General features: G+C 44.3%; 1 protein-coding gene across 16 annotated transcripts in view; it reads left to right on the forward strand.

Moving 5' to 3' along the window:
- The first annotated feature begins 4,656 nt into the window (after nucleotides 1–4,656).
- The window catches only part of CTCF (CCCTC-binding factor), a 37,203-nt gene continuing 21,250 nt past the window's right edge, over nucleotides 4,657–20,609 (forward strand). For 3 of the 16 annotated variants that reach the window (XM_072872882.1, XM_072872872.1, XM_072872877.1), the window contains exons 1-7: nucleotides 4,780–4,813; nucleotides 8,577–8,681; nucleotides 9,025–9,174; nucleotides 12,699–12,791; nucleotides 13,288–13,340; nucleotides 13,431–13,543; nucleotides 17,328–17,422. Coding sequence is in view for 9 of the 16 variants with exons in the window: in XM_072872872.1 (XP_072728973.1) it covers nucleotides 17,369–17,422 (54 nt within the window). In the remaining 7 variants the exon portion in view is untranslated. Of the gene's footprint in view, nucleotides 4,814–8,576; nucleotides 8,682–9,024; nucleotides 9,175–12,698; nucleotides 12,792–13,287; nucleotides 13,341–13,430; nucleotides 13,544–17,294; nucleotides 17,423–17,455; nucleotides 17,603–20,609 lie in introns of those variants that run through there. The other 13 variants (XM_072872874.1, XM_072872878.1, XM_072872883.1 and 10 more) reach the window with 10 other exon arrangements.

The following is a 20,609-nucleotide window of genomic DNA, read 5'->3' on the forward strand; positions in this document are numbered from 1 at the left end:
GGAGCTGCAGGTCAGGACAAAATGACTCTGCTCCTGGAACTGCAAGGAATAATCTCATTATTTATGTGGCTTTAAGAACATCCAGGGAAAACACCCCAAACAGATTAATTTAGGAATCTATTGCCCAGCCCCTTGCTCTGAATGAGTCTATGCCAGCATCACCAAAGACCTCTGCCCCACGCTCTGCCCCACGGACACTGCCAGGTCACCTGAAATTGCAGGACTGCCATTTTAATTGGAATAAACTCCAAAAAAAGTCTTGGTTTTTGGACAGCACTCACTGAAAACATTAACCGCAGTTTGCACCCTGCGTGTTTTTTTGATTTTTTTTTTTTTTTTTAGGGCTGGGGAGGAGTAGGATAACCTCACAAGAGCCAGCTGTTCGAAAGGAGGCAGGGGACTCAACTTTTCCCTCCAGGACTTAATGTCTCCTCCAGCCCTTGTGCAGGAATCACACCGCTTCATGGGGTGAACTCCCTGGGAGCCACTCTCACAGCACACAGGGATAGACACAGCACCACAGAGCGTGTTTTGCAGCAGCATGTTTGCTATTTCAAAGGAGACAGTGTGCCAGCACCACGTTTGTCAGCCAAATCTGTGTCAGCGCTTAAAACATCTCCCTCTCGTACAGACGTGCTTGTGCTCAGCAGCACCAATGACTGTTGCAGCTACTTGCTTTTCTTGTAGGAGCTGCAGCCCGTGGGAGGGTGTCTGTGTCATGGTTACATTACCCATGTGCTCCGGCTTTGGTAAGACGTTCCTTTTCCTCATTTACTGCGGTTTTCCTTTTAATTAAAGGGGCACATATGGATTCTGGAGCACTCTGCAGTATTGGTTTTTACCTGCTGGTCTCAGGATAGTGTCCTGAGGAGCCCTTGCAGAGATCATCAGCACAAAATAACTGATCAGCCAATGTACCCTCCTCTTGGATGGCACTGGGGCTGGTGCAGCTGCCCAGGTTGTGACACCAAGAGCACCCACCAGCCAGAATGACCCCAAGCAGACGCTGCCACTTTGGAGTGCCACAAGCTCTGATCAGCCCTCGTGTAAGAAATGACTTAAATCTTGATGCCAAGTAGTTTGGGAATCTCCAGTTTGAGCAGCCTCAAAGTTGGACCCCTCACCTTATCCCAGGCTTGTATGAAATCATATTTCCAAGGCATTCACTAGGGTACTTAGAAATGATTCGAACAGCTAAGTAGTCTGCATTGAATCACAGCAAAGCAACAACCTCCTCATGATCCTCATGGCGTGTTCCTCGCAGGGCTGTGAGGCACATATGTACGGGCTTGTTCTCCAAGGACTGCTCCTAGGGTGACAGCTGGGGCCTCATTTCATACAGAGACCAAAGTGTGCTCCAGGCAGTCTCCAAAACTTAATTTAATGCTGGCTCTCAAACTCGACTACTGTTTTCCTTAAAGCTGAGTGAGGAGAGGGGTGGTGACTCCTGAGGGCTTGTACAGTGTGAGGGTGATGGAAGCACAGAGCTAGGGAGAGCAGGGAATGAGGGGGGTGAGCTCACCCGGGGCCTTGGCAAGGGGGTCAGGAGCTCCTCGGCTTCAGTTCTTGCCATTCTGCTCACGGGCAAGGTGTCTCTGGGAAAAGCCCTACTCAGGCAACCTTTCTAGAAGGAGCATCTGCCTCCAGGTGTCTAATATGGACAGGCTTGGAGGCTGATTTTCAGGAGCACCCACAATTAGGACTGAAGCTGGGGCTTGAGTCCTCTGCAAATAAGCACAAAAGTGCCTCCAAGTGAGAAACCCAAGATGAATAGGTCAGACCCCAAGCACATGCTGATAGATGGTCTGGGACACTTCTGGCAGAAGTCCAGGAATAGGTGTTTGCCAGAACAACTTCTGTTTCCTAAGCAGCGACATTCCTCCTACAAAAGACAAGTGATCGTTTGTCATAGCATGGCTACAACAAAAGGCAGAGGGATCATTAGCGCTCATTTACTCCCAGCCCTGGGTATTTAAAGGAGCATAAGAAGCAATTTTACATATAGCCAGTGCTCCTCTCCATTTTGATTCGTGCCTGAACTAAGTTTTGAGCTTAAGCAAGATTCATGGCTACGCATGAAAGATATGCCATTCTCCCAAAAATTACAGCATGAGAATTGATGGGTTGACAGCTTAGAATAAATGTAAATGATTTTTTAAAAAATTCACACTATAGAATCTCATTTCCCCAGAAATGTTCTTAGCAGATTCTTCATGCCATACTGCCTTAATTTCCTTTTACACCAACACATCTAGTGGACGAAGGGAAGGCAATGGATGTGGGTTTGTTTGGATTTTAGCAAAGCTTTTGATAGTCCAACAGGAGTTGGACTTGAAGATCCTCATGGGTTTCTTCCAACTCAGGATATTCTGTTTCTAGGATTCAAATTTCTCATGCAATGAAGACCCCAGAGGTCATGGTCATGGGCTACACCCTGTCACCTCTCATAATTAATGGTCACTTTTTGCCATTGCTTTGTAACTAATTTTTTTCTCCTTCAGCCAAGGCTGAAGAAACAGAGCTACATCCTGGTGACTCAACACAGCTCGTCCCCTCTGGCTGCTCAGTAAGCTACAGTTCCCCTGCTGTAACAAATTAATGGACTCAGCCTGGCATCATAATCCTCAGAAGGGAACTCTGTCTCGGTTGTCAACAGCCCCAGAAGGAGTATCAGTGCTCACAGTGCAGCCCACAGCACTGCCACCGGTGCCCTGCTTCTTTGCAAGGACTGGGAGAGCTTAGGCAGGAGAAACCCATAAAGCAGGGTCAGGACCTGATCTTCTCACTCGCCACCACCTCTCAGCCAAACTCCCTCCTCACAGAGCAGCAGCCTGGCAGATCTTTCTCCTCTCCACGACACAGCTTGACAAGACATAAGCATTATTCAGACTAGGATTTAAGGGCACAGTTTATACATGTTAATGTATGCTACGTTTGTGTGATGGTTTTGTCACTTGCTAAGCAGGTTGGGGTAAAGCCTAGGCTGTTGAACAGCTTTTACTCTGCCCTGCAGTGACATCTCAAGAGGCAAAAATTTGGGGCAAGATTTTTAATATCAGTTTCAACTGTAACAGCCCTATAACTCTTTAGTCCTAGTAGCATGGGTTTGTGTTGAGGTTTCTTTACATTTAGTCTTCTCTCTGAATTCCTGGCCTTATTGTCCTCCAGGGATTGATAGGTGAGTAAAAGGAGCAAAAAATGCAGCTTCCTCCCAATGCATCTTATTTTTGAACTATTAATATTTTAGCCCATTACTGTAGCTCCATTTCATACGTTTCTATGGTAAGAAAATAGAAAGAGGATGCAGCATGAGCTCACAGAATTCTCCCCTCCTCTCAGCTTGCCTGTCAATCAGCTACGGGTCTGCAACAACGCTACTGGAGATGAGAAAGTATGTTAAATCCAGAAGATTCAGCACAGGAAACTGCAGAAAATGAAAGCCCCTGTGCTTTCTCATATAAATTCACACATCTCACTATGGATGTTGTGGCTATTTCCACCTTTTGGGGGTGGAGGGGGAAAGTTTTGGACAGAAAACACTGTGGCATGTAACTTCTGATGGGCAGGACCCAACCTTGTTAACTTCCCTAGAAGATCCCTCCTGAATACCTGGCACCACATTCACCATTCCCGCAGTGCTGAAGCTAACTTGGGCAGTTTGCCCCACTTGATTACAAGCTTGGCAAACCCAAGGTCCTTTAAAGCCACCAGGCAAACATAATGTAATTCCAGTAACTCGTTGGTATTTATAAAATTGCCCTACAACTTTCCTAGTGATTAATTCATGACAGTATTGACTCCTCTTCCAGCTTAAGAAAAGCTTCAGTCTTTCAAGCAGCAAACCCCTCTTCAGCACAGAGGAAGGCACAAATTTCAGTGTGGACTTTCACTGTGGCCTTATCCTCCTCACAAGCTCTTTCCCCTGGAGCTTGAGGCACAGCCTCCTGCTCTGGTGGGCCTGAAAGTTTCGCTTAGGTGAAGGGGGGAGTTTTAGCCTATGTGAAGCTTAGGAGACGTTTGCAGAGCCACGGGTGAGGGTGGGTGAGGGTGTGTGAGGGTGTTTGAGGGTGTCTGGGGCTCGGGGTGCCAGTGACAGGGCAACGGGCCCTCAGAGCCCGCGCGGTTGGGGCACCAGGCGCTGGAGAGGCAGAGCGGCAGCAGCCCCACGGGGCTCCCAACGCACCCGCCGGCTCTGCCCGGAAGACGTCTCCCACGCGGTGCCGCCGCCGGGCTGCCTGCCACGCCGGGAAACCCAGCGGCAAAGCCCGGGCAGGCTCCCCTGAGGGGCGCGGGGAGGGGAGGGGAGGAGGAGGAGGAGGGGCCGGGAGGGGCCGGGCCGGGCCGGGCCGGGCCAGGCACGGCGCAGCCTCCCGCCACTGCCGCCGCCAAGCCCGCCCTCAACAACGCATGACGCACCGACGCACGCACAGACGCGCGCCGGCTGACGCCGCGGCCCCGCGTTTGAAGTTGGCGCGCCATTCGCGCCCCCGTCCCTCCCACCCCGCCCGCCGCTCCCAGCCTGCCCCGCGCGGCCGCTTCCCTGCGCGCCGGCCCTCCCTCCTCCCCCCCTCCCACCCCTCCCCGCTCCGGCCGGCGGCCGCGGCAGCCGCGCTGGCGCAGGCGCACTCCGCCCGCCCGCCGCCATTTTGTGTCCGAAGCGACTGTGGAGCGATTAAACCGCGAGCTGGTGCTGGGCGCTAGCGGCGGCCGCGGCGGGGCGTGCGGGGCGCGGCGGCTCCGCGGGGCCCGTGGGCGGCGCGGGGCGGCGGCGGGGCCCGGCGGCCGGAGCGAGCTCGGCAGGGTGCGGGCGCAGGTAAGCGGTGGCGGGGGGTTTGCAGTCGCTTTCTCCGGCCTCTAGGTGTCACGATGGGGCTCCGGTTCGGCTGGGGCCCCGCAGCGGCCGCCGCCGGGGAAGCAGGGGGCTTTGTCTCCCTCTATCGTCCCCAGCGCGGCCGGCTCCTGCCTGCCACCGCCGCCATTCCCCACAGCGCGGCGCTGGGCTGCGGGCCCGCCCGGGCGTCCCTTTCCGCCGTCCCCGCCCGGCCGGGCCGCCGCCGAGCCGCCGGCCCCGACTCCATTTTCTTTTCCTTTGTCTCCTCCGCCGCGCTACCGGGGCTGATTACCGCCCCCTCGCCGCCACGCGAGCCGCCGGCACCCCCCCCTCTTCCCTTCCCCTCCCGTCCCTTCCTCCTCCCCTCCCCCGCCTTCCCCGCCCCGCCAAGCCGGGCCGGGCCCGTTCCCCACCCGCCCCGCAGCCTCCGCTTCCCCCCCCCGCCCCCCGCCGTCTTCGCGCGAACCTCTGCGGGGCTCGGCCCGGCGCCCTCCGCCCGCTGCCTGTGGCCTCCCTCGGTGTCCGGCCGGCTCCTGACCGCAGGGCGGTGGCGGCGGCGGCGGCTGCGTGTCCCGCTCCTGCCGGCCGCCGCCTCGCTGCGCTGGCGTGTGCTGCGGAGTGAGAGGCGCTGCGAGGCGCAGAGCGGGACTCGAGCTCCCTCTGCAAGGCAGGCTGAGCAGCGCCATGCAGCACCGGGACGCGGGCACGGCTGGGGGGCGCCAGCTCTCGCCGCGCTGCCCGGCCGCCACCCTCCCCCGCCGCCGCTCCCGGAGAGCGGGTGCCCCGCCGTCCCCCCCCCTCCCCCAACTCCCCCGCCACCTCCGCGCCGCGCCCGGGCCCGGGGCCCCCGCAGGGCTTCAGGCCGCCGTGGCGTGGTCGGGAGCAGGCGGTAGCAGGGGCGCACCTGGAGTGCCGCCGACCCGGCGACAAGTTGTGTCACTTGCTTCGACTTGGCCCGGGCTGCGGGCCTCCCGAGGCACGTTCCGGGGCGGCCGCCCCTCTGCAGCCGGGCTCATGCTTAGGGATGGAGCCCGAAAGCCCATCACAAACCACGGTTTTATTCCCTCTCTTGCATGTGTTTGTTCTGCGGGAGAGGGGGAAGCACAAAACCCGATTCTTTTTGTGATGCAGAAGAGGAAATCGCACACGCTCCGTATCCCAACAGTTGGCGTTTTGTTCTCTACGTCAACTTTAAATTTCTTTAGTAAATGTATTTATACGGTATTGGATTTGGCCTTGCCTTAGCTTTGTGAAATGACTTTGATACAGGGGTTTTGTCATATTGTATGCATCATTTTCTGTTCGGTGTAATCCTCAGGATTTGCCTGCTGGTGAAAATGAGCTTGCTTTCCTGTTTGTGACTTCCTATTTTTTTTACCCAGTCTTTCCTCCCCCTTAAATAATTGCATGGCTGTTCCTCGCCTCCTGCCAGTTATTGAATCCTGGTAATAAACTCCAGAGGTGTTATTAGAAGCATCTGAAATACTGTTTACCACTTCCAGTATATGTGTTTTGTTTCAGTGGAGGAAGTGTGCAAATATTTTCTCAAGTTCTCCAATTTATTCTGCTTGTGCAGAGCCTGTTGAATTTGCAGGAGTCCATTGGGTATAAAAAATAGCTCCATATTGTATTCAAGCTGTTGTTCTTCCTTAAGTCGCACCTAACACTTTTCTTTAGTGCGGAAGACATCATTAGGACTGAAGGAAGGAACAATTTGAGCATAAGAGCAAAGCAATGCTTTTTTTCTTTTTTTAGGTTGATAGATTTTTTTTTTAACTTCTATTTTGCTTTTCTTCTGGATGTATAGGGCTAGCTCAATTTTAATGTCCTCTGTACTTATAGTATACATGAGAGAGGTTATTAGGATGCACAGAATGGCTTCATTAATACTCTTGAAACTTTGTGGGATATTTTTGAGGAATATTGTCTGAGAAAAAGGTGCAAAATTTGAGTTCCTATAGCCTCAAGTGGCCCTACAACTGAAATAATACAGCAAGTCTCATCCAGTTCGGACAGAGCTTGGGGAGCTGTCACTACAGTGTTAAGTTTGCTAGCAACTCATGCCTGCAGCGTTATTGAGGGAAAGAGCTATTTCAAGAACTGCTTTTTGTATTAGCAGGCTGTATCTTGAATATGAACTGTAGCTAATTTGTGTGTATCATTACCAGCTCTTGTGGCTGCAGGTTGATACCTGCCTGATGCAATACCATTGCTGTTGTCTTGAAAATGCCGGAAGCTGACCCGTGTTAGTCTTGTGTTTATTCAGCATTTACCTGAAAAATCTAATTATACGTGATTACTAACTTGCTTAGGAATTTCTCTATAAAGCCTACTCTGGAACTTAATTTCTTCTCTTTCCCTTAGTACTTCATGTCCAAGAACTCCTGCTTTTCTAATTAAGATCTTTGGAAGTCAGATGTTGAGCATTATTAGGCTCATCTGCTCTCTGAGAAGAGCCAGCCTATTCCTTGCCATTATCCCTCATACTTTGGCAGATTGTTCATCACTTGTAACAGCAAGCAGTGTCGAGCTCTGACCTCTGGATAGCTCTTCCCTAATGGTTTTTTGTACGTTAGCTATTTCAGGTATATTATATGCATTGATTATATTTGCATAAAAACTCCCTGATTCACCGATCCTGGCAAATCTTGCTTCTCTTACCTCTTCTTTACCAGAGAGGGAATGCTTGAGGGAGTAATAGAGCGTTAGGATCACAAATACTGCTTCTTCCTGTGCTTGTATGTGCTTTAGAAATGCACTGCTACCTGCACACGTGAAGGTGCACAGTGCCTGAACTGCTAGTCTTTGGCTTCTACAGTGGAGCTGAAAGAAACCAAAGCTTTGACTTGGTGGTTGTTTTGTTTGTGTTAACTTACTGAACTGTACTGATTTGTTTGCTTAACTTTTGCTTAACTCTGTTCATCCATTTGGCTCTAGTTCAGATGCCCAGTTCAGTCTTTGTTGTACTAAACCTTGAAATTTCAATACAGTGTCAAGCTCTACTGCTCTGCAATGCTACATGGTCTTAGAGATGCACGCAGATCCAGGAAACTTCCTTTTTTTGTTCAAAGGTTATATTTATTGCTCATAAAAATGGTTTAGAACATAGCTTTTGTTTTTTCAGATTTTTTACTGAAACTTAGAAAGAATCTTTGTCCTGTCCTGACTGTAACTGAAGATGTTGCTTTTTTGTACTGAAGGATATTTGAATTTCATTTAAAACACCCTGTTCTGCTGTTCATCCCACTTCTCTCCAATAATCCATAATTCTTCAGGATTTAAGAGATATGCTTATTCTAGACAGATATTTAATAAGAAAAATAAATAGCTGCTCACCTGAGTGATCTCAATTTTTTTTTATTAACAAAAGTAACCTTGAAAAGAATAGTAGAATAAACATGAGGTGGGTAGGGAGTTTTATGTTTCGGGTTGTATGAATGTTCAGGTACTGTACACTGAACAACTCAATTTTGGTGTCTAATATAAGTTAAACCTAGAGTGAAGTTTCCCTCATTTAATATTACAAGAACTTGGAAACTATCGAGTCTTAATGTCTTTCCAATATGGTTCTTAACAGGTGAAAATACAGAAGTAGTACAGAGACAACTCTCAAGAACAGTGCAGTTAGCGTGCGTTACTTAGGGGAGATCTATGATAGAATGGATTTCTGAAGAATCATTCTTTAACTATTCCTGAGACGAAGTTGTGAGTCACAGATGTTTACAGTTGCATTTCTTATTTAAAGGTTTGTTTTTAGAGACCCTTCAGTTCCAGCCCTCCCGCTTTTTACTGTCAGCTACCTGCGGATTTCAATGTGCTGTATGGAGCTGATACTGAGAGGTGAGGCCAGGTATGTTTAAAAGCATTTAAAAGCACAAGAAGTGTAGTGATCAGTTAGGATGTGCTGACCAGGTGACACAGGAGAGGGCTACTATAGTGGTAGCAGTGAAGGAAGCTATGCTACAGGGTATTTTCTTTACACCCTGTAGTTCAGGTAATATGCCCAAATACATGTTGTTTTGTCAGTCAGCTACCAGCATTGTCTTATTTCTCTGCCATAGAAGCAAACCCATGATGTTTCTAAAGCTTCGTGGGTTTCACTGAGAAGCTTCACTCAAATGTAAAGGCTGAGTAAGGAGACTGTGAACTAAATTAATTTTAAATCTTGTTTTACCTCTCTTTTTTTTCCCCAGAATCTAAAAATTTCTGTTGACATCATTGAACTTGTCAAATTCTAACAAAACAGAAGCCAAATCACAGATTGTTTGGAAAGTGAAATACACCTTTGTTTTTATTAATATGCATCATGATTAGAAGCTTGTATGTGTCTCAAACATCAGCAGGTAAAGTAGCTATCTGTAAAGTAGAGGAGAAAGTAGCTTGGTCCCACTATATGAAGAATATTACTTGCCTTAATTGGGATGTCAAAGTAATGCTTATTCCCTCTTTCAGGTATTTAGAATTAGGTTGCTGTTCTGAAAGCTTCTGAATTTCCTCTGTTGTGTGGTTTGGTGTGTTTGTTTTTTTGTTGGTTTGGGGGGATTTGGGGGGGGGAGGTTTGTTTTTTTGGGGGGTTGGGTTTTTTGGGGGTTTTTTGTTGGTTTTGGGGGAGGGGCTTAGTTCTGTTTTGTTGGGGTTTTTTTTAGAAAACCAAAACAAAAACCGAGATAAAACAAAACAAAAAAACACCCCCCAAAAAACCACCACCAAAGTACATTGGGAGGTGAGAGACATGTTTGCCTTTGCCAGTGTATTTTTTTTCCATGTTTAACACTAGCATATCCCTAGCTGTAGTAATGGAAGGAATATTGTATACTTGGAACACTAGGGAAATTCCAGGAGGTTGGAGAAGTGCTGATGTATTGATACTAAAAGTAGACGGAGTGGATGAACATGGCAGCTAGTAATGTAGTGCTGTGCAGACACACCTGAGCTACCTTGGTTATTTGACTAGCACTGCGTGATGTTAATAAATGTATAGTTTACATTGTTACCAGCTCTCCCATTTATTCTTAGTACAGAATTTAGTTAACAAGGAGAGAAAAGGATGTAATTAATCCTTGTAAATAAGACTTTAAGGAAACTAGAGCTTGTTAAATTTAGTATTTGACTTTGTTAAAGGTATCTCTCTTGATGTTGAGGACCTTACAGAATACAAAAATTAGTACTGAATGCCATTCAGTTCAGATAGTTCAGGAACAGTCCGAGGGTGTACAAGACTGAATAGTTTCCATGGATGTTCAGCAAAAACTGGTAATTGCTTGTCAGAATTTGTTTTCATTAGTGATTTTGTTGGTGCAAAATGTCTGTTGATTTAAAACTTTTGCATGATAAAATTGTGGTTTATGGGAAGGCATATAGCACTAAGGCAGCCATCATGATTGTCAGGTGAAGTAGATCCATTCAGATGTGTGTGCTAAGGCTGCTGTACGTAAAGCTGTACACCTGGGAACAAGGCAATTCAGCTGAATTTAAATCAAGGCACATGGTATCCTATCCTAGAAAGCAGTGACTGAACTGCATTTTGGATTCATAGTGGATAAACAGCTTAAGCATGAGTTTCCAAGGTGATGCTGTGACAAAGAAGCTAAGGTAGTTCAAGTGCATTAATGGAATGAGTAGAGATACATTCTTGCCTGTGTGGGGTGGGTTGAAGTCATTACCAAAATACTATGTACAGTTCTGGCATTAGCACTTGGAAAACAAACAAAAAAAATTACTGGCTGCAATGGGGATTAATCTCCAATTTGATGGAGAGCTAGGAGGTAATGCCATGCAGTGAAGTGTTAAAAGAGTTTACTGTGCAGCTTCTTGCCAAAACTGAGAGGTGACTTGATTAGAGTCCTCTGATATCTCCCTGGCAAGATAATACTGGATATTAGTGAGCTTTTTTAATCTTGCCAACAAACACAACAAGAATTTGTAGCCAGATAAGTTCAAATTAAAAGACTAACTTTTTCACAGTGAAGGTTATTAACCATTGGATTATGATATGAAGAGCAGTCATGTATTTCTTAATTTCTTAACATCTTTGAATCAAGATTGTGGAAAAAATTCTGAAAATTGCTTCAGCCAGCTGCAAGGTACTGAACTTGTGTTTTGTATACATTTAGAGAACTGTAATTCATAAGAGATCAGACTCGGTGATTAAATGAGAGGTGATCATGCTAAAGAAAAAAGATGGGGAGCAGCTCCTCTTCTCTTTCACCAGCTTCCCTCTTTTTGAACAGAGATAGGTTTAGGATACTTCCTTAGAAATATAGAACATGATCAAGACAGTAAAATCTTCTGGACAGGAGGAAGTAAGCAGGTACTGATATATATTGGGGGTGTGTTAAAATAGTGTCCTATATATATTTAATCCAAACTTGTGACTGTAAAAAATCCTCGTCTGTGGCTATAGTATTAGTGAGCTGTTGGTAGGATAAATGTTACTTTTTTGCTGCCAGGGCACACTGCTGGCTTGTGTTCAGCTTGCTGTCTACCAAGTAGCCCTAGGACCTTGTCAGCAGCGCTGCTGTCCAGTCAGTCCCAAGCCTGTATCACTAAAGGGGTTCTTTCCTCCCAGTTCATAGCATGGAAAATGCTAAGTGAGGGTGAAGCAAGGTGATTTTTATTGAATCCACTTCAGAAAATATAGTTTAGTAAAATTGTTACTCACTTGTTACTTATTATGTTATATAAAATTATTTATTGAATCATGTTTTATATATTGCATTATATGTATTGTCTGAAGTTACTTCATAATGCAGTGGTCCTCATTTTAAAGTGGATGCTGAGTGATACTGAATTAATCAGGAATGAAACTAGGGAGAGTAAAGCTGTAGAAGGAGTAAACAACACTTAATAATTCTGAGCTATGATAATGCATCATGTGTGGAGACTTGACACAAGTGTTTGACACTTTCTGAGCTCTCCAGAATGTTACAGTGAGTAGCCCGATGGTGGACTAAGCATCTCTAGGTGGAGATTGATGAAAGCTAAAAGTACTTTTCATGTATTACATATGTTAAAGGCGGGAAGGGGGAAGTGTAAGCTTGAGAACTCTCAGCTGCAGAGCTAACTTGCATATAATCCATGTGCTCTTCTGGATAGTAATTTCAACAGAAGCACCTGATGCTTGAGTTTGGCAATTCTGGTTTCTCCTGGCTGTTTGTAAGAAGGCAAATAGGGTATCTCTGCTGCTGCCACTTGTGTTCTTTGCAGAAATTCAGTCTGTGTCCACCCTGATTGCTATTCTTTTGTGTGGTTCCTAGCACTCACACAAGGCCAGCTTTTTAGGTAGATGCAATGGGTTTTGTGGTGAACCTGTACCTTGTAGGGGGAAGAAGTGGGGAAAATACACCACAATTGATGGAAAACCTATTTTGATAAGAGACTGTGGAGACACTGTAGGTTCAGAAAGGGATCAGCAGGTCCAAAGGCTAAGATCCCTAATCCTATGGCTGGGTGTTGGAATGAGGGTGGTAAACCACAGACATGACTGATTGCTCTCCCTACACAGCGTTTCCTGCTTGAGCTTTTGGAGACAGACTGCTGGACTAAATGGACACTGATCTGTCCTTGCAGGGCATTTTTTTTTATGTTAGTGTTGGAGAAAGGCTTTTTTTTCTTTTTTTTTCCCCCCCAACCTATTGATAAAAGCTATGCAAGTAAATCTACAGCTCTTGCTATGTTGGGAATAACACCAGCGCATCTAGGGAAGTAAAAGTCATGGCTTCCCTGGAAAATTAAGTTGGCTTGCATTGGGACTGTTTTGACCCCATCTCCTTCCACTTGTGTGCTCACAATTGCATTGCCAGGCAATGAGTTGGTCAGTTGAATTTACTTCCTGTGTACATCCATTCATTCTCTTCCCCAAAAAAAGGTGGGGGGCAACTAGATGAGAGTGGATGTGGAAGAACTGCAGCTCTGAGTTTGATTTAAGCCTTTGTGGAACCATGCTTCAAAATATTTTGGGGTAAGTAGAGGCTTTCTGAAAAGATAGTTGAGACCACAAGTACTAATGTTAGCATTTGGATATTTGTAAACTTTCTTTACTCTCTTGAAATAGAGCAGTAAACTTTGCTGTATGTTTAAAATCACTGTCAAGGGAATTTGAATGCTCCAGTTCTTTAATGATGAAAGAGACATCGTTGCTCTGGACTGGCTCCTGGAAGAGCATTTCACTGCTGTGGAACCAGTAGTGATTTTTGGCCAATTACTTCACCTTCTCACGTAGTTTCACCATCTCCTTGTATGCAGTTTGCAAACCTGTTTCCTTGAAACCACCTCTAAAGTCCAGAGATGTAAAATGAAAGCAGGAAATGCTACTGAATTAAAAATGCCCCCCTGTTTTGGGTCGTATGTACTTGACATAAGTGTAACACTACTACATTTTAAAACAGTAGCTTTCTTCTACGTGCTAAACTGTTTGCAGTGGAGGTGCAATATAAACTTTAATCTTGCTTTCCCAGTATGTACTGCGAGAGAACCCTTTAGAGGCACTTCAGGAGTTTTCAGATTACAGGTTGGAAAAATCAAATTTTTGAAGGCTAGTAGTTTCAGTCAAAGATTATCAGATTATTAAAACCTTTTTTCTTTTCTTTTCTTTTTGGAGGATGGAAGAAGTTAGTGTTATCCAGCATTCCTGCTGAGTATATAACTTACTGCCATTTCTGATCTTTGAAGAGAGATTTGTCGCTTCCTATGGCAATACTGAATACTCAAAAGGTACTCATTGATTACTTGATCCTTGCCTACCTTCCATATTAATGCACTCCTCTCCTTCCTGCTCAGGAATGACCACTGTTGACTCCTACCTACTCTGAGCTACTAGAGCATTATATGAGACCAGAGTAGTTTATACTTGGCTCCTTGTAGTGTGTATGGAAATAGTTTTGTCCTGTTGAAGCAGCTGCATCCTCTCCCTGTTCTACCAGCATTTTGACCTACATGAAGAATTTGGCAGCTTCCATGATGGTATGATGGAGCAGACTATCAAATATTCAGATGTCTAACTTGCCTGACAAGACATTTGTAATGTTTTTGGAGACATCTGCTTTGAGTGGCTTGTGCAAACAAATCCTTAGGGGTGTTTTCTCCAGCTCCACCAGATTCAAAGAAGGGAGATAGCATTGAATGTTTGTCCTGCTTTGTTATTGGTCTGGCTCTCCCTGTTTAGCAGTACTTCATCCAGTGCAGTTGTTGGTTGGTATGATGTTTTACCATTTGTTCTTGTCCCAGAGCTGCCTTTTCAAACAGGCTGTCCCATTCTGGCAGCCAGGGAGCCTTTTCAGCCACCTTCTGGCACTCAAGATATAAGCTCTTGTTAAGATTCTGGAGAAAAGAGCACACAGTAGTCTTTGTTTCTTCAAAGACAGATTTTTCTTTTTTATTAGTTTGGGTTTCCTCACTGTGGTCCTGGGTTTTCTCCTGCAAATTAAAATAAATAAATAAATATGAGGTCCTTGCTTCCACCTTTTCTATCTGAAGTTCATATAGGAGCCTTGCCTGATGTTGATCTTTGTACATCCCTTCTTTGACTTCATATCACATGTGGTTTTGTGTCTCCTAAACAATGATACGCTAAGCCTGTGCTCTTCTAATGCTGCTCCCTAAATATTAGGCGGCTTTGTATATTCACCGCTGTGAAAGTGCAGGTCACTAGTAGATTGCCAAGAATGACTGTACTTCTGTACATTAGCTAAAGAACTGGTCAGTGTTTGAGATCTTGCAAAAGTGTTTCACGTCTAGAACTTGAACAAGTTCTAGAACTCTAGAACTTGTGTGGAAGCGAATGCTGAGACCAATAAATCTCTCTGTCCGAAGAACATTGTAGTTATGACTGCACAGATGAAAAAAAACCTCACTATTTTTGTGTTTGAAGTTTAAGTAGGTACTTAATTTTATATAGTGCTAGGGAATGGTAAAATAATTTGGGTTGGGAGGCACTTCTTGTGGTACCCTGGTTCAACCCCTGGGTCAGTGCAGGGCCAGCTTTGAAGTTAAATGGGGTTGTTTAAGGTTGTATTTCACAAATATTTTCAATAGCTGAAAGATTAGAGTTTCCACAACATCTCTGAGCAACCTGCTCCAATGTTTGACCACTTGCAGCTTGCCTGTTGCATCTTGTCCTTTCGCTGTGTACCTCTGAGAGTGTGGTTTCATCTTCTCTCTGCTCTTCTGTTAGGTATTCGAAGGTAGCAGCAAAATCTCCCCTTGGCCTTCTCACAGCTAACTGTGTCAGTCTGCTCTTGTAGGTCTTGTATTCTAGCCACCTCATCGTTTTGGCAGCCCTGTAATGAGCTCTTTCCAGTGTATGTCAGTGTACTAAGCTCAAAAATAGGCATGTGGAACACTTAAATTTCCAGCTTATCCCTGTTTTCCTTCAAGTTTATCAAACCTTGCCTGTATGTCAAAGATCTGATGGGAATGTAAATTTATGCAAGGTATTTTATGCCAGAAAATATGCTGGTTACTGTTACAGTAGTAGGCTATCTTTCCAGTAAAGGAGTGAGTGGCTTTTCTTCCCTCTGGGACATTACCATGGAGTGAACCAGAACAAGTATGCCTTGCATTTTTGAAGTATGTATGTTTGCAGTGCTGGGAAACTTTGCTCCTTGGGTTTTACATTAGTAGGCTGATGTTCCTTGAGCAGTGTCTGAGCTGCTTACTTCAAAACATCTCTTTAAAAAACTCCACTAAGCTGTTTCCTTAAGCAGAGTCAATACCTTGGGAAGAGAGGAGGGTGATGATTGTGCTTTGCATTATCCCACCATCAGTTGTAATCTGCAGATATCCCTGTAAACTATTCTGAATTTGTGTTGTCTATAGTGTGGAAAAGAACTACAATTATTATTGTTTTGTTTCTCTTTTCCCCTACTAAGAGTTTGGGTACAATCCTTATTCAAAACAGATCTCTCCACTGTTAAGTTATTTGCCAAGCAGAAGATTAGGTTTTGAAAATTGGAAGAAAACTATTTCTCAATTCAAAATTTCAGGAAAACCAAAGTTAGGATAAAAGAATAGCAGTAGATAAGAGGATGCTTCCATTCAGTTAAATGTGCTCTATTGAAGAGTCCTGGTGTTTTTCATCCAGTGACGAATCTTCTGAGTTGATACAGTTCCATGCAGGATGTGTTTGCTTTGCATCAAATGTCTTCTGAATGGAGAAGTCCTTCACTCTTAAGGCTTTTCTGTGTTAATTTACAAGTTTTTACATTTTAGGAAATAGCAGTCTTCTCCAGGGTCACAAGTTGGGAATAAAAACTCAGGTACTAACAGTAACTATTTTATATGCCTACCGCTGTGTGCAAGCTCTCATCAACACAGAACCTGGCAAGGATGCAGCTTGCGTCAGCAGTCTTAATGTGCCCTTAGCAGTGAAGTGCACACCATGTATCCTCTGAGCATCCCCTTTTCTGGTCAGTGAATGTATATAGCATATGTGATTTTTACAGAATAAGCATTAAATAAAAAGAGATCAATTACAAATGCTTTTTTAAAAGCTTACTATCACTGAGCATCCGCAGCTCCAATGAACTTCTTATCAGTAGTGCTCTTTGAAGCTGATAAACAATTAAAAATAGACTTGCCAAGGAAAAAATGCAGCCAGAACCCAGATTGAGTGCCTTGTACTAAATAAATGACAGAAGAACCGGGGGAAAGGTACTTAAATTCAAAGGGTGTAGAACTAGTGTGAAATTGAACACTGCTTGGCCCACATCACTGACTGCAGCAAGAATATGTGCCTCGCTTGAGAATTAGTCCTATGGAGTTGCTTACTGTTCCCAGGGTTTTTAGCATGTATGCACACTGAGGACTGAAAAGGATTACAGATGAGAAATAATGTGCTGTCTTGTAAATATTTTAGTTCTGTAAATGCGAATATTTTAAGCCGTAATTAATTAGGGTAACGAAGCTAGCTTCGCAACTCTTCAATGAGCTGAGGCTGTTCTTCACAGTAACAAGGTTAGAAGTCTGTTAGAGCTGATTTTGTTACTGTATGGATAGTGTTACTTGCTGCATTGACAGTATGTAACAGGTTATGCTTGCTCTAATTTACACCTCTTTAACAATAAAAACTGCTTTTGTGTTGTGATTTGGTATGCAACAGCACAGGAGGAAAAGGACATCTGAAGTAGGCATAACCAGCTCTAAAGTGTCATGTTGCATTCTTAATTTGATGTGAGGCATACAGAGTTTTAGGCTGTAAGAACTGTAAATGCTAAAGAGTTTGAGAAGAGGTAGAGAGAGGAGTTTGTAAAATGAGTTCATTCTTCCTGGTAAAAAGTATTAAAGCCAATTAAAATACTCTTTTGGTTTTGTTTAAGGCTTTTTTGATAAGTGAAGGGGTCCTCAAGCAGTTATCAGTGCTATTCTTCTTAGAGGTGTGGGACTACATGTTTTCTGTTAAGCATTAAACATTCAAACAGTGCTTTTTTCCCCACCCCCCCTTCTCTTCCTTTTCTCTTTTATGTAGTTTCACTAGTACGACTCATCTGTTCTGTTCCAGAGTGTGTTCTGACATCAAGAGCTGCATGAAGAATAGCCAGCATGAAGAGAACAAATCAGTCCAGGCAGAAGTGCAGAGGCGTCAAGAACATAAATGTAAATTAAGGGGTTTTAAACTGTGCTATGCGTTCCATGCCGAGGCAGTAGTTTCCTGAACACTTAAAGCTTACGCTGTGCTGGAAGAAACCCTCTTGCCGTGCTTCTCTTTTGGCTGGCCTGAGTGTTTGGGCACACCAGAGACCTGGTCTGGATGGAAATAAGTATCTTTTTGGCTGGGTGAGTTCTGGCCTGGATTAGTTTCCTGACCAGTTAGCTGCGGTCTTAGAAATGCTTGTGCTAACACAAGGAATAGTTGGGGTGATGTGGGTGGGAACGAGTGGGCACTTTAAAGGCAGGGATGGCTTCTCTGATGGAATTAGTGTGTTTGAAAATGAGGCCTTACTCCTGGTGGAAAGCGTATTTTCCTCCAAGGTCAAGTGCCTTTGTGGGAATTTTCTTTTTTGCTTCATCTGCTTTGAACATTGATTGTAAAGGCACTTCTGGGGCTTGATGTATAAGCCTATGACACACAAAAGAATTAGGTGTGTGTATAAAATGGATTAAACTGCTTCAAACTTCAGCATGAGGACCACTGTCTAGGGTTCGCCTGGATTTAATTCTGTTTACCTCTGTTCCAACATTGATTAATTCAGATGAACTTTTCTGTGATCTGTGATTCAGAAGCAAGGATAACTTAATTTAGGCTCCAGGAGTTTTTCTTGTCCACCACCCTTCTGCCATAAGTGTTTTCAAAACTGTCCTGGAGTTTCCTGTCCCTGCTGCAACAACAGTAAACTACACCTCTACACTTGACAGCCTGACATTAAGCTAACTAGCACTGACTTTAGTTTTCCTTTCCCTTGCAGCAGGGTGCAATTTGTGAGGTGACTAATAGTTACTGCATGGGCAGCTGTTGTTCATGGGGTAGGACCCATGTTACCATCCCAGGGATGAGCACTTCCTGCTCCTCTGATTTGAAGTCTGAATTCCCTCGTCCAGGCAGAGTATCACTACTTAATGAGTACTCATGCAAAGATAAAAGTAGTAGCTGTTCCCCAAGAGTTTGTTCTTGGATTCTTGTTCATCTAGATGAAGCCTTAGAGGAAAACAAAATCCAAATACTTGTAGCTTATTATGAAGTCTCCAGAATGCCATGAAACTTGTTGCACTGGTCTCTTTTTTTCAGGTGTGGTAGTGTTTGGTGTTGCCATTTTGATATCATGCAACACTACATCAGATGGCCAAAGAATCCTGCTCTGGTCTGTCTGATTTTGAAGAAACACCTTTTTTTGCTGTTAGCAGTTTGCTGGTAGCCTAAACGGAAGCCTAAATTAATGCGTGAAGGGAAAAATGGCCACAAATACTTGTTGATAAAACTATTAACCTTTTCCAATATCTACCTACAATATTAGGCTTTACTTTTTGTGGCAGTGGATTTTACGGGCTATTTTAACCTGAAATAGTTTTCCGTTGTTCCCAAATTATTACTTTCAAGTACTCCAGTGGTCTTTTGTGAGCTCCTTCATCACTTTTATATTATGAAGAGCTGTAAAAGGGAGGGACTGATTAGTTTTATGATCCAGCATAAGCTGAAAATGAATTCCTCTGACTGCTACTTTAAAAGTATAAATCTGTATTTTACACCTGATAAAATGGCATGATTGTCCTTCTGATGTGAACTGTCAGGTTAGCAAAATAAAATACCTTTCTTAATATATTAAAAGGGAAACATTTCCAAAAAAAGGTTGATATGGAAATGTTTAATTCGCATTTCTCCCCATTCACTAGAGAATTCTGTGTGTGACTAAAGAACTAGTGTCATCTAGTGAGACTGCACTAGCAGTTATTGGAAGAAATAGAGAAAATTTAAAAGTAAAATTTAAAAGAATGTTAGATAGGAAGGAGAAGTTGAGGAAGAATGGAACAAGGTTTAAGAACAAGAATATTTACTAAAATTGTCCCTATGACCTTTTCAATAGAATTTTAATTTTCCAAATCTAAAGGAAAAACAAGGAAGAAGTCGTACTTCCAGAAATAAAGCTGAAATGCTTCTACCAGACTGCTTTCTTCATTAAGGCTTACCATGTCAAGTTAAAAGTTAGTTATAGCCCAAGTGACTTGAGTGTGTAGGGGATTTGTTGTCAGTAACTGCAGTGATTTATTCTTCACAATTTTTCTTCTTTCAAGCAGTTGACATTACTGTATTATGCTTTCCTCTCCATTGTAGGCTACAGCTTATTACAGCAGAATTAGCAGTATTCTGGAAGAGCTGTGATTCTGGGGCCTTTTGCCACTGTCAGGTGCAAGGATTAAGATGGAGCTTGTTCTGCAAACAGCTGAGGAAAGATGTGGAATCAAATTTCCTTCTGTCTTGCTGGGGGACCCTGTGTATATACTCTGTGTTCATGTCAGGCACATGTCTTCCCCTGAGTTCTTGATCCAAAGTAACAGGTTAACTTTATCCTGAGTAATTGCAGAAAGCCACAGGTGTGTGCTACTTGCTGACTGAAAAATAAGGGTCAGTGCTGACTGAAGGTTCTCATCGCTTTGAATTATTTCATGAGACATGATGAATGTTTGAAAGAGCTCTGCTAAGATCCCTAGGCAGGAGCAGCAACTAGGAAGATTATTTTTGTAGGTTACAGAAGGAGGGGAAAAGAAGGGGAGAAAAAAAGGCTGGAGGTAGTTGTAGAAATGTCATGGGATGCATTTTGATTCTAATTCTACACCAAGCTAGCTGTGTGTAATGAATGTCCTGTAGCCAGGGAGATGGCTTGGCTGTGCTCTTGGGAGTTCATAAGGGTAAAAGGTAAAGATTACTTTTTATAACATCTGGCCCAAAGTGTGCTACCTTCACATAAGTGTGAGTAAAAGGTAACTTTGGTTCATAATTAACAACTAATTGAATAAAATAGTAGTGTTTGGGATTTGATCACAGTTAAATGCTATTGACTTTAAACAGGAAGGTGCCCACAAACTGGCTGTGGCCCAGAGGGTTGCAGGAAGCTTGAGAGGAAGCAATTTCACTGAAGTGTGCACTTGGTAGATGGCAGGATGGCACAAATTGGAGCGACACAGCTCAGTGTAGCACAAGGTTCTTGGTGTTGTGATTTGCTTAGAGCTTTAAGCTGGCACTGCTGCTTAAGGTGGCCCTGGCACTCTTAACCTGCTCCCTTACCTCTGTCTGCCCAAGTATTCGTGTGGGGAATTGGATCAGGACTGAACATGTTCTAACATAATTAAC

This window comes from Ciconia boyciana, chromosome 9 (assembly GCF_034638445.1).
Source record: "Ciconia boyciana chromosome 9, ASM3463844v1, whole genome shotgun sequence".
Classification (NCBI taxonomy): Eukaryota; Metazoa; Chordata; class Aves; order Ciconiiformes; family Ciconiidae; genus Ciconia; species Ciconia boyciana.